The sequence below is a fragment of the Saccopteryx leptura genome, chromosome 1, assembly GCF_036850995.1.
Source record: "Saccopteryx leptura isolate mSacLep1 chromosome 1, mSacLep1_pri_phased_curated, whole genome shotgun sequence".
In the NCBI taxonomy this organism is placed as follows: Eukaryota; Metazoa; Chordata; class Mammalia; order Chiroptera; family Emballonuridae; genus Saccopteryx; species Saccopteryx leptura.
This window is the reverse complement of record NC_089503.1, coordinates 44,692,260-44,706,495: the sequence shown is the minus strand read 5'-3', so window position 1 is coordinate 44,706,495 and position 14,236 is coordinate 44,692,260. Positions and strand designations below refer to the sequence as shown.

At 48.0% G+C, this 14,236-nt stretch overlaps 1 protein-coding gene across 1 annotated transcript in view; it reads left to right on the top strand.

Annotated features, from left to right (window-relative positions):
• INSC (INSC spindle orientation adaptor protein) overlaps positions 1-14,236 on the top strand; it is a 134,330-nt gene that overhangs the window by 52,875 nt on the left and 67,219 nt on the right. The window contains exons 3-5 of the mRNA XM_066360562.1: positions 8,613-8,958; positions 9,904-9,956; positions 11,079-11,202. Coding sequence (XP_066216659.1) covers positions 8,613-8,958; positions 9,904-9,956; positions 11,079-11,202 — 523 coding nt within the window. The remainder of the gene's footprint in view (positions 1-8,612; positions 8,959-9,903; positions 9,957-11,078; positions 11,203-14,236) is intronic.

Genomic DNA, 14,236 nt, shown 5'->3' with positions numbered 1-14,236 from the left:
TAGTAACTTGGGCAATTTGGGAGCAAAACATGCCGGGAGATGTCAGGCTGGGTGGGAGGTGTACAGACGCCTTGAACACCCAATCCATTTGCCTTCCACCTGCTGGTGGGCCAGAAGCCCCTTATGTCCTACCTTGTTTTGGTCAGAGTTGGCGTTGGAGCTAAGTGGGAGGTGCCTGCTTGACAGGAGCCGGAGACTAGACACTTAGTGGGTCTAAGAGAAGACAGGGATCCAGGGCTTTATTTATCTGCTCAGTTTATTTATTTATTTTCTTTAAATGCTTATTTTATTGGTTTTAGAGTAGAAGAGAGAGAGAGAGAGGGAGAGAGAGAGAGAGAGAGGAACATCAATCTGTTCCTGTACGTGCCCTGACCAGGGATGGAACCGGCAACCTCGGTTCTTCAGGACGATGCTCTAACCCAGGGGTCCCCAAACTACGGCCCGTGGGCCGCATGCGGCCCCCTGAGGCCATTTATCCGGCCCTGCCCCACTTCCGGAAGGGGCACCTCTTTCATTGGTGGTCAGTGAGAGGAGCATAGTTCCCATTGAAATACTGGTCAGTTTGTTGATTTCAATTTACTTGTTCTTTATTTTAAATATTGTATTTGTTCCCGTTTTGTTTTTTTACTTTAAAATAAGATATGTGCAGTGTGCATAGGGATTTGTTCATAGTTTTTTTTATAGTCCGGCCCTTCAACAGTCTGAGGGACAGTGAACTGGCCCCCTGTGTATAAAGTTTGGGGACCCCTGCTCTAACCAATCCATCCATCGGGCCAGGTTATTCTTCTCCATGTGTTTGGTTGCTACTTGGGGAGGAGGAGGTATCTGTTTAAACAAGCTCTGAAACAGAAGTTAGTTTTAGCTCATTCTTAAAGAAAACCAGATTCTTCTTTCCCCGCAGGTGCCCACTGTCCGTCCTTTTCTGAGGTTGTCACCCTGGCAGCGGCTCCTGCCACTCAACAGCTGGAAGTGGGTGTGGCCTGAGAGCAGTTCTGACATCTCTGGTGCCCCGGGCTCTGGCCTGCCCGCCATGCCAGACTTTTAGGAAGAGCCGGGGGCTCTCAGCTTCCCTTCCTCTTCCTATAGCTCATACACTGCCCTGAAATTCTGGCTTGCAAATGGTCTTCCCCATCGCCCTGTGCTAAGGTGGCCTCATCTTGCTATCTGCTCCTCTTTCTTTTTCTTTTCTTTCTTTTTCTTTTTGACGGATGAGCAGAGCGAGAAGCAGTAAATCATAGAGCTGAAGAGCGGACTCCAGTCAGAAAGACCGGGCTTTCTATCTCAGTGCCCACTTTCTGCCAGGTGATGTCACCGCCCTGTGCCCGAGCTTCTTCATCTGCAAAAATGAGGGTAACGGTGGCGTTGAACTCAGGCAACTGTCCTGAGAAGTAAGTCAAATGATTCATGCTCAGCACCTAGCACAGTGCGCAATACATGGTAAGTGCTGAATAAACGCTAGCCACTGTTTCTGTTATTATTACAGGTGCCAGAGTACTGCACGCGGGAGCGCAGCGGAGAGAACTAACATTTTGAGCACTCCTTTGTGCCAGGCAATGTCCTGGGCCTTCACAGTCACCATTTAATTTAATTCTCCCATCAACTCGGTGTGGAAAGTTCTATTATTATCTCTGTTTTACAGATGGAGGAATCGAGGCTCAGAGAGGTTAAGAAACTTACTCAAAGGACTAATGTATGTTGTCCGAAGTCAGAGTGCTGGTTGCTCTGGCTGGGGAGTGACCAGAAGTGGGCGCAGGGGACTCTCGGGAAGCTGGCACATCCCGTTTCTTTGTCTGGCTCCTGGATACAAGGCTAGGTTGACCTCATAAAAGTTCATTGTGGCTGCAACTTGATATTATGATTTGTTCACTTTTATGTACATATGTTATTTCAATAAAAATTTTAGAAACAGGAAAAACTAAATAGGAGCAGCGGCCGGCGGCCTTCCGTCGCATCGATTACGGATAGCAGAGCCAAGCCTTTCCGCCCCCAAACGCGGATGGGCAGCCCTGGCCTGCGGAAGCTCCTGGATGCTGAGGCCCTTGCACAGTGGGCTGTTCCGTCCCCAGGAAGCTCTGGTGCAAGGCCTGTCCAGGCAGCTAAGGAGGGAGCAGGGGAAGGCCTGACTTTACCCGAGGGAGGCGTCCCTGAGGTCGCCAACCCCAGAAGGCACAGGTCCAAGAGGCTTACCTGGGATTCAGCCTGTGGCAGGCTCTGGGGTAGATAACGGGCGGGGGTGGTGGGGGGGAGACTGGAAGACAAACCCACCTAGGCTTGCCACGTTTCTTCCCCCCGGAGAACAACTTCCGCCCCCTAGCCTACCTGAGGGACCCTCTTTTCTTCTACTTTCAGGTTCTATGAGAGCCCCCTGGCTCCATAGTCCATAGCCCGGTCCACCTACCCAGCCACTGGCGCTTGGTTTCCTGTAGGTCTTCCCTGGGGCCTGTGACACAGAGCCCAGGAGACAGCCCGTCTCAGCCTGTGCTCGGCTGGGAAGGAGCAAGCTGAGTGAAATTCTTTCTTGGGGAGTGGGATAGAAACTCCTTAGGGCCATCGTCTAGACACCATCTCCTTCCCTGAACCCTGTATTTGTTTTTTTAAAGAAACTTAAAAAGAGATTTTAACAAGTAGTTTTCGATTTACAGAAGGTAGCACAGTGTTCCCTCTACATCCCACGCCAACTTCCCTGATTGTTGATGTCTCACACAAGCAAGGCACCTTGATCATGACGAAGGAACAGGCACTGGTTCGTGATCATTAACTAAATGTCAGACTTCCAATTCCCCAAGTTGTGTCATGAATGTCCTTTTCTCTTTCAGGATTCCATCCCCGATATCCTGTTACAGTCAGTCTGCGATGCTGGTCTGTGACAGCGTCTCATTTTTCCTTTGTTTTGTAATGACCCTGGTGACCTTGAGTCGTGGTCAGGTATTTTATAGACTGTTCCTCAGTTTGAGTCACTGATGTCTCTCCCAAGATGAGACTGAGGTTATGTATTTTGGGGAAGAATGCCACAGAAGTGAAGTGCCCTTCTCACATGTCACAGCAGGGGTACCAGCTATCAGCATGGCTTATTGCAGGGGTCCCCAAACTTTTTACACAGGGGGCCAGTTCACTGTCCCTCAGACCGTTGGAGGGCCGGACTATAAGAAAAAACTATGAACAAATCCCTATGCACACTGCACATATCTTATTTTAAAGTAAAAAAACAAAACGGGAACAAATACAATATTTAAAATGAAGGACAAGTAAATTTAAATCAACAAACTGACCAGTATTTCAATGGGAACTATGGGCCTGCTTTTGGTCAATGTGCTCCTCTCACTGACCACCAGTGAAAGAGGTGCCCCTTCCGGGAGTGTGGCGGGGGCTGGATAAATGGCCTCAGGGGGCCGCATGTGGCCCGCAGGCCATAGTTTGGGGACCCCTGGCTTATTGGGTGGGGAGGTTCACTTTGATCACGTGGGTAAGGGGGTGTTTGCCAGCTTTCTCCACTGAAAAGTTAACTTTTCCCTTTACTCTTTAAACTTTTTTTTTTTTTTTGGAATTGAGTCACTATGTCCAACCCAGGCTCAAGCCCCTTTCTATCTATTCTTAATTGAGTTTATCTGATGCAAAACCTGTAAACACACACTCCTCTGAGTATTTGCACAGGTGGAGAAACACAGACTAACACCCAGCCACCTAGATTCAGGCATACAGATAATACAGACAGACACCCAGATGAAATCGTATCCGCGGACAGACACGCACAGGGACAAATCCATGGATACCGGAGAAATGAATGCTTCTGTCACCACATTTGCCTTTGCAGCAAAGCAATAAATCAATGAGGACTTTCATTAGCAAGGCATCTGAAATCGCACTTTCTTTCTAATTTTGAAAGATCTTCCAGAGCAGAACCAAGTATGCCTCCGTGTCAAGTTGGGAGGGGAGGAGATGACAAAATGTGACTTTGGGATCTAGTCAGGCCTCTGGTGGCTGTGCCTCCCTTTTCTCCGCTGCTCGGCTCTTCCATGGCCCTGTCTCACCCAGGCTAGAAGGAAGGGGGAGCAAACGTCTCCTGCCCAAGGGCCTCAGAGCTCCTCCCTGGGGAGACGTGCTCACAGGCCGCCCTGGGCACCGTGGGTTTCCTCTGTGTGCAGGGCTGTGACTTAGCAGTCAATCAGCCCCACCAGTTCCCACCTCTGCTGCCCTTCCCTGTTCCCCTTCAACAGCGTCTCGGAACCTGACTCTGGCACTCAGTGCTTCTTAAGATTAGGGTCCTGGGTCACCTCTCCCGCTTTTCCTCTCACTGCTCCCTCTTTTCCAGAATTTATAACTCAGCCCAACTGACCTACTCACTGTCCCGTTGTCTGCCCCAACCTGGAATACCCTCCCACTGTCTCCATGTGTCCAAACCCTACTCAGCTCTCCAGCCACCTCCTCCAAGCACCTCACCCTGTCTTCCCACTTGTAGGGACAGCTCCCTCCTTTGACTTTCCAGAAAGCCTTTCTCAAAGGTGCAGCATGGACTCAACTCCTCTCAGTTATTTGTCTACTTGGGTTTTAGAAAAAGTTCTCCTTATTACAAACAATAGAAATGAACTCTCGGATTTATTCTTTAGTCCCTAATTGAAGTTGCTGTCACGAATGTGACCTGTGTTGAACAACTCCAGTCTCTGTATTTCTAAATTTTCAGTTTCACAGTTTGAGGAGAGGGGGTAGGACGAGTGCAGCTCGGCTCAGGAGCCCACCCATGGATCAACCAGCAGCTACGGCTGGGGACATTTTCACAGCACAGACACGACCCCTGCAGGGCCATTTCTATATTTGAAAGGAGAAACCTTTTACAAGGAGAACGCAAAAGATGAAGCTCAGGTTGCCACCCCAGGAGGAAGCTAAATGGAGCTTGTCTTTGCTGTTGACAGAAGGAGGAGGAAGGATGCTGGGAAGCCAGAACAGATGCCCACTGCAAAGTGTTTATGCCGTGAATGAGTCAGTGTGTGAGTGACGAGTTTATCTGTTGCCTTTGAAAACCCCTAGATCGGTTTGTCTCCCAGTCCTCTATCTCTAGAACACGATGATCATATTTGTTTTTCCATTTTCTAGATCCCCTTTCCAATCCCGTGGACTTGGGTAGGTGCTCTCTGGGTAACCTGAGCGGTGGAGGCATAGCGAGTCTTCTGCAGCATTAAATGCCTTCCACTCTGCCACCTATTCACTGGCATACATTTACTGAGTAGCTAGTGTACATCAGGCGCTGGCAAGAAACGAGATATGAGGGATTGTTCCTCACAGGACCTGGAGAGTTTCATACAAACACACTGATTACAATAGCGTGTTACTAGTGCTCCACTGGAGGATATATGAAGAGGTATGGGGGCCCTGGGGAGCTCTGGCAGGCTTTTCAAAGAAAGTAACGTTAGAATGGGGTTTTGCAGAATGAGTAGGAGCTTGCCAGGAAGAGAAGAAGGAAAGGGGATTCTATTGGAGAGAAGAACCGCCTGTGCAAGGCCACCGGGCTTTGTAAAGGAGAGCGGTGTTGTTGGGAAATAGGGGAGAGGAGAGTGCCTGCAGTGTAGCGTGTGTTTCTGGCCGGAGTGCTAAGAGTTGGGGAAGAGGGGAAAGGAGAGGGGTGGGAAGGGAGGCTGGGGCCCGATCTCGGAAGTCCTCGATCTGAGCCTCAGGAGTTTCGAGTTATGCAGGGGAGAGCGGTGGTGGGCACACAGGGAATGACAATATATACTATATGTTCCCACTTATGTAAAATTATATATGAATTCATAAAGATAGACTGGGCACCAGGGCACTGTGATTTCAGGTAACTCTCTCTCTCTCATTATATATATATAGATTTATAAAATGAAGTAGCTATTTTTAGGAAGGGAGAGTGAGAAAGAAAGGTCATTGGTGAGTTTTTGCTTTTAACAATTTGAAAGGCAATTTGCTATAGAAACCATGTGTACAATTTCCCTGGTTAAGCATTATAAGCTTTCTGGTTAAAAATTACATTTAAAAGCCAAACAGTCAAACAGTTATATCATTCAGAAAGTCCTGCTCATTCTCAATAAATAACAGTAAATATGAAGGCATCATTTTAACCGTGATTACTGGAGTATGCCTTTATAATTTTAGCTCAGTCTGATACATTTGCCTCACTTAGCTGGCCTCATCAGTGCCCTCTGTGCGCTGTCTGGACTCAGAATAAAAAAACACACCCTCACCTGGTCCTCCGCAGCCTTACAGCAGCTGCCTCTTCCCCGCCCACCTTCCGCCTCCCTCACCTCCTGTCCTCCATCCCGCTCTCTGCCTGGTGACTCTGGCACCCTTGCCGTTCCTCGCCCATCTCCAGGACACGTGTGCACCAGCGCCTTTGCACTTGATGTTCCCTCTCCCTGAAGAGATCGGCCCCCAGGTATTTATGTAGCTCACTCCCTCATGTCCTCCAAGTCTTGGCCCAGATGTCCCTTTTTCAGTGAGCCTTCTCTGATCCACTTATTTTATTTATTTTTTATTTTTATTTTTTTGTATTTTTCTGAAGCTGGAAACGGGGAGAGACAGTCAGACAGACTCCCGCATGCGCCCGACTGGGATCCACCCGGCACACTCACCAGGGGCGACGCTCTGCCCACCAGGGGGCGATGCTCTGCCCCTCCGGGGTGTCGCTCTGCTGCAACCAGAGCCACTCTAGCGCCTGGGGCAGAGGCCAAGGAGCCATCCCCAGCGCCCGGGCCATCTTTGCTCCAATGGAGCCTTGGCTGCGGGAGGGGAAGAGAGAGACAGAGAGGAAGGGGGGTGGGTGGAGAAGCAAATGGGCGCTTCTCCTATGTGCCCTGGCCGGGAATCGAACCTGGGTCCCCCGCACGCCAGGCTGACGCTCTACCGCTGAGCCAAGGGGCCAGGGCCTGATCCACTTATTTTAAATAGCCATGCCTACTGTCCCGCCCACTCCCAGCACTCTCTCTCCTTCTTTCCTTTCTCTCATCCTTCATAGGACTTACCACCTCCAACATACTACATGCATTGTTTCTTCATTCTGCAAACGACTTTGAGAGTTCACTGCCATCGCACTTGAATGTAACCTTCACAAGGGAAGTCATTTTTATCTACCTGTTTGCTGTTATAGCCCCAGTCTTAGAACAGTACTTGGCACATAGTAGGCACCAAATACATATTTTTGGAATGAGTGTAAGAGGATGGCAGCTGGAGAATGGCTTGAGGCCAGCCAGGTTAGCAACAGAAATACTAGAGGATTGCTGTGAGCCAAAGACCCAGGGGCTCGAGCCCAGCCTGACTGATGAACTGTGCACATCTTTTGTTGTAATCTTCAAATGATACTGACATCTTTCATTTTAACATTTCTCACTACTTTGTCTTGATTCTTCAGGCAGATCAAAAGCTCCAAGAGAGTGGAGGCTTGGCATGTTCGTCTCCCTTTTCCCGCAGCGCCTGACATTTATCTGATATTAAATGGGAGGCCCTCAACAAATGTTCAATACTTCATTAATGATGTTATTACTGAACTTTATCTGACTAAGTGAATTTCAGAGTGAATTATATTCAATAGAGATCTTGGGATTTAATCTACGGTCTCATGTTACTGTACTAAAAAAGAGTTAATTTTGTTTCATTAAAAAAGTAATATGCATGCTTACGATGGAAAATTTAGAAATTAAGGAAAAGTTGAAAAAATTAAAAAGTCTCAGTTTCACCACTCATGAAGAACCACTAGCATTTTAATCTTCCCTTTAAGTATTTTTTCTAGGCATAGCTTTTAAAAAAAAAAAATTATTATTAATTTGAGAGAGAAAGAGGGAAAGAGAGAGAGAGACAGGAAGGGAAAGGGTGAGGGAGGAGAGAGATGAGAAGCATCAATCTGTAGTTGAGGCACTTTAGTTGCTCATTGATTGCTTCTCTTATGTGCCTTGACTAGGGGGCTCCAGCTGAGCCAGTGACCCCTTGCTCAAGCCAGTGATCTTGGGCTCAAGCCAGAGACCATGGGATCATGTTAATGATCTTGTGCTCAAGCTGGCAATCCTACTCCCAAGCTGGCGAACGTGAACTCAATCTGAATGAGCCTGAACTCAAGCTGGAGACCCTGGGGTTTCCAACCAGGGACCTCACCATCCCAGGTCGATGTTCTATCCATTGTGCCGCCATCCGTCAGGCCAGACATAGCTTTTTAACATAATTACAATTGTGTTTACAGTCTTGCATACTATTTTCCCCATTTTATTAGTACACACCTTTTTTCTTTGCTCTAAACTTTTGGAAAGGATTATTTTAAACAAGTGCACATGATATAACCAAGAAGCTGGACCATAGCTTACTTAACATAACTAATATTTGATATTTACACTATTTCCAGTTTCCTTTGTTGCAAAGATCATGTACTACTCTGCAGACTTATTACCTGCTGTTAGTCTGGTCATTGGCCCCCACAACTTCTAGGCCTCCATCTTATTATCTGTAAGGTGGATATAATGAGAAATAAAAGGATTAAGGTAAGTGAACACAAGAAACAGTGATGAGCACATACATAGGTGTTCAGTAAACATCAGGAGGCTTGGAGTTCAAACCTTTGGGAAGTGTGGAGTGTTGACAGCTCTCATGGTGCTGTTCCCCGGCTGCAGGCTGCACCTGATGCAGGTGGACTCGGTCCAGCGCTGGATGGAGGACCTGAAGCTCATGACCGAGTGTGAGTGCATGTGTGTCCTACAGGCGAAGCCCATCAGCCTGGAGGAGGATACACAAGGTGACCTCATCCTGGCTGGCGGCCCTGGCCCTGGGGACCCCCTGCAGCTGCTGCTCAAGCGGGGCTGGGTCATCAGCACCGAGCTGCGCAGGATCGGGCAGAAGCTGGCCCAGGACCGCTGGGCACGCGTCCACAGCATGAGCGTGCGTCTGACCTGCCATGCCCGCTCCATGGTCAGCGAGTACAGTGCTGTCAGCAGGAGCTCCTCACAGGAGATGGGCCAGGTCAGTTGCTCTGGGTTGGGAGTGGGTGGGCATGCCTTCTAGAAGAATGAGTCTAAATTGTGTGATATCAGAACTCTTCCTGCCCCAAGGACCTCCTTTCTCTTCCAGGAAAGCAAGGAAGACAGTAAGGACCTTCACTGAGTATGTATTCTATGCTAGAAATTGTACTAGGTCATTTTACACACATCTCATTTAACCTGCACAGCCTCTGAAGCAGATATAACCACTATGAGAGGTTGTGCGATGGTTAAATGTACGCACTCTAATGTCAGACTGCCTGGGTTCAAATGTCAGCTCTGCTGTGTGACGTTGGCAAGTTACTTAATTTCTCTGTGCCCCAGTGCTAGGATTTTAATAAATATATTAATATTTATTTCACAGAACTGTTGTGAGGACTGAGTTATACTGTGTAAAACAGTAAAAACAGTTGATTCAAAATATTAGCTAGTATTATTGCCCTCACCTTATAGATGACGTAACAAAAACTCAGAGAGCGTAAATAACTTGTGCAGAAAGTGGATTCCACCTAAGCCTTTCTGATTCCAAAGCCCGTGACTTTGAATCTTCTCCAAGCCCAAAGTGAACCATTGAACGACCCCCTTCTTATTTCTCTTTTCTCTGACATTTACTTTTCACCTTAGTGCTTCATCCTTTCCTTGTTTCACTTTGTAGACAGTCAACTTCTATTCATACTTGGAAGCTCTTCCTCTCTGGAGCTTCTCAGATTCCCAGGCATAACTAATTGTTCAGTTTCCTATTTTAGAGCTTCCCCAAGCAACTGATGATGATCTCTTTTGCCATAGCACACTGTATTATAATTATGTGCCTGTTTCCCAAATCAGAGGATTTGATTCTTGGTCTTTAAGTTCCCAGAGGGCGCAGCCCAACAGTTGGTCCTCAATCAATGCTTATTGAATTAAATCAAGTTGATCTACTTTTCTACAGATTGAGAAGCTGCTAATGGAGAAATGCTCAGAGCTCTCAGCAGTCACAGAGAGGTAAATCCGGACAGGGTCTGCTGACCTGCCCTCAGGCAATGGAAGGGGCTGGCATCTTTGTCCAGAGGGATGGTGGGAGAGGAAGGGACTGGGAGTGGTTTGAGAGTGTCCTTTTGCTGAGTTTTATCAGCAAAATTGAAAGACTCCCTTGTGATTTTCTGCCCCATTTTCAGGCCTTAGGGAGAACTTAAAAGGCAGAGAAGAGAGAGGCCTGGGCATGGGAAGAAAGGATTCTTAAGGGTTGGTGACAAGGAATAGGTTTCCCACAGCTTTGGGACATCCCCCCAACCCCCAAAGTCAAGACAAGGTGAAAGCAGACACTCACACCCTTATGCTCATATGCACATAGACAAGGATTTCACAGACACTCACTGTCTCACATCCACTACATAAACACACACTCATGCAATCACAGAAATGTGCTCACACCCTCTTCTCTGTATCACACACACATACACATACATCATTTACACTCAGACACATGCACACACTCGACCTCACATGGGCACACACACCCACTTATATGTTGGCACTCTTTCTCACCCCTTCCAGCCCCCATACCCTGGGAGAAAAATTTGGAACTTGGCATCCCCCTAGGACCCCATGAGGTCTTTAGACTTCCAGTGTGGAACATTCTCAAGCCAGAGGGATATATTTGAGCCTGATCCCCAGAAGTTTTCCTATCTGGGGTGAAAATGGTCAAGGCCCCTTTCTGCACATTGTATGACCATTCCATACACCTTTGGGTGAGCACCTGCAAAGCTGGTGCTCCAGGACCTCCTCTGGGACCCCTGCCCCCCATCCTTAGACCCGGGCTGCAATAATGGCGGATTCTCCTGGGGAGAGGCCCAGCAGTAGGATTTGGCAGCTTTCTGGTGGCCTTCCTTCCTGGTGATGTGGACTCTTAACTCCCATCTCAGGCCAGTGCTTAATGAACACTAGGAGGCCAAGCGATGAGCCATCTATGTAATGTTCATCTCTGACCCCCAGAAACCAATGTGTTCTCCCCAGGTCACATGTACCACCACCAGGCCTGTGGCAGGTCCACATCAGGCCCCTGCCACCCTCTGAGCTGACCGCCCGCCCCTTCCAGTGGCCCACCGCATGTTTGATTTCCCCCAGGTGCCTCCAGGTTGAGAATGAGCATGTCCTGAAGTCAATGAAGGCCTGTGTGAGTGAGACCTTGAGCACACTGGGCCAGCACTTTGGCCAGCTGCTGGAGCTCGCCTTGACCCGGGAGGTACAGGTCAGTGCAGGCTGGGCTGTGGAGGGGGGCAGGGTGGGCAGAGAGATTGGGTCAGGCTGGGGGAAGCTCTGAAGTAGCCTTTCTTGGGGGACATACTCCTTAGACCACCCAAGTGAACTCCAGCACATGAAAGACAGAATTGTCAGGTTGAGCAGAGATTTCCCAGAGGTTCACTCAACCTTGCCTCTCCTGCAGCCGAGGAGAGATGAGACTTACCCAAGGTCACACAGCAAAGCTGTGGCAGATTCTGACATCCTTTAGTTGCACTTACAGAATTGCTCTTACCTCCCCAAATCATCCTGAAAGACTTAAAGCACCTGAAGAAAACAAACTGATTCTGGGAATTCTGGCAATAGAGAAGAATCTAGAAACATCATTTAGTCCAGCCCCAGCCTCTAGGCAGGCTCAAGCTTGGTTCCAGAAAGAGCGAGGGTTCTGGAGCCTGACAGATTTACTTTCCACCCGTGGTTCACCATGGAACCTCGGCTGAGTTCCTCCACCTCTGGGCCTCATTTCCCTCCTCATAGAGTGCAGCCTCCCCCGGAAGGATAGTGGGAAGACCGAGCAAACAACATATGGGAACTGCTTACTGCACAGTACAGGTTAAGTACATGTTATTTCTCTCTATTGCCTTTTCCTATTTCAAAAGCCTTCCAGAAAAGCAGATTCCATAAGGTTTTCATTAGGAAAGGTATTTATTTACATGTTATTTATAGTTACAGAAATATTGTGTTACATATTTGCCATTCTTTTCCCACCGCCAAATAAAAGCCTTCCACCAATAATGAATCTCTCTCCATATCGGCTTTTCTCCAAACACGGCCTTTCTGCTGCCGAGGCCAGACGCTGCTCCCTCTCCTTCCAGCGTCTGGCTCGTTTCGCACGGGCCCGAGCCCTTCTGGCCCAGCTCACCTACAATCGGAGCTGCTGGCCCCACGCAGTCTCATCTTCCTAACCCAGGAGGGTCTGCAAAGGCCGCTGTCCCCGTCTTGAGAGTCTGGGACAAGGAGCAGGAAGGGTCAGAGCAGGGGTGCTGGGGCTGGCATTTAGAACTGATGACAATGCTGACAATCACATGTAGGGACCGGCGGTGGTTCAAGCTGGGGTCAGTGTTCCAAAATGAACCATTACATCCCAGAGGGACCCAGTGGAACATGGGGGTCAAAATGGGTTAAGAAATCAAGGGAGTGATGAATGAGGATCTCTAAGTTAGTGGTGGGCAGGAGGGGAGCCTGGAGGAATCTTTGAGTGGGGGCACAGGTGCCACCGCAGCTTCTTATGCTATTCTTTGGGTGCTCCTTCATCTGGAAGTACCAGGTGCAATGGAAAGGGCCGAAGTGGAAGCGTTATGTTAGGTTGTCAACAGAAGCCAGATGGACATGGAAGTAGTCATTAGCTCTTTTACTAAGGGGCAAGGGTAGGGTGGTTTTTGATGCTGTAGGTCATAGAATTCTCCACGGGCTGCAAAAAGCTTCCTTGTGCCTTTTGGACTATTTATAAGGATTTTAGTATATTTTTTCCCTGGATATATATCTAGTGACTAGAATAGTACCTGGCAACACATAGTAGGCACTCAATAAAGATTTACTAATGAATAAATAGTAAGCAGGTATATCCCAACCTACATAAAGAAGAATAAAACTTTTATTCTTAAAAAGCACTTATTGCCTGCTCTCTCTGAGAGCAGTGGCTAGAGCATCGGCCTGGGATGCTGAAGACCCAGGCTCAAAACCCTGAGGTCACTGGCTTGAGTGTGGGCTCAATGGCTTGCGTACGGGCTCACTGGCTTTAAGTGCAGTGTCACTAGCTTGAGCATGGGGTCATAGATATGACTTCATGGTGGCTGGCTTGAGCCCAAAGGTCACTGGCTTGAGCAAAGGATCACTCGCTCTGCTGGAGCCCCCAGTCAAGGCACATACGAGAAAGCAATCAATGAACAACTAAGGTGCCATAACCACAAATTGATGCTTTTTTATCTCTCTCCCTTCCTGTCTGTCTGTCCCTGTCTGTCCCTCTCTCTGTCTCTCTCTCACACACACAAAAAAGCAAGCAAGCACTTACTCACTTATTCTGGGAAGCTAGTGTTTCAGAAAATGCAATTTGGGAAACACTTCTTGTTGCACCAAGAAGCCGTGTAGGCTCCTGAACAGCAGAACAGTGCTCCTCCTACTCTCTCACACCCTTCCTCAGCCCCAGCAACACACGGTAGAACGGTGCTTACAATGAGGACAGTGATAGTCTAGTGCTGCTCTGCACTGGCCTGGTCTATCGTGAAGTGTTATGTCCAGTTCCAGACTCTGGATGTGTCATTGGCAATGATTGTGCTCAGAGGTTCCAGGAAGAATGAGGTAGTACTGATGACCAATGTATATGAGGGAGTAAGTGGAGGAGTAAAGGGATGTCTACTCTAAGGACAGACACTCTGCTACTTCCAAGTTCTGTGCTTTGGAGCCCAAAAGGCAGAAGGATCTCAGGCCAGTGGAGTGAATTTACAAGACATTCCATGTAAAAAGGGGTTTGTGAAGCAATAGGGTGGCCCATAATGGAAAGGGCCACATTAGGAGCTCCCCATCACCGAGATGGGCAAGTCATGTCTGGGAAGAGATTGGCAGTAGATGGAGGTTAGACTTCCATCTTGGCAGCATGCAGTTCTGTAAATGTGGGCATTGTGGGGTTGTGAACTGATCATGGAGTTTGGAAGCATATCAGGATTCAAATCCTGGCCATGCAAACTTGGGCAAATTACTTAATTTCTCTGATCCTCAGTTTCCTTTTTTCTACAGAGGGTCGTTGTGAGGACTAAATGAGACAACACATGAGTATTTGGTGGCACTTTTCTGAATGTGTTAACTGACTTCTTCACTAGAAACCAATAGCAAGCTTTGCTAAAAGAACTCATAATCACCTAATTAATTGTTTATTATGATAGTTTAACTATTTGGTGGGCATGCTAAATTTTAAGGCTTAACTGTTAGGAGTCACTAATGGGAAATTTGTGAGTACTGATAACTCGTCTGTTTGGGAATAAAGGATT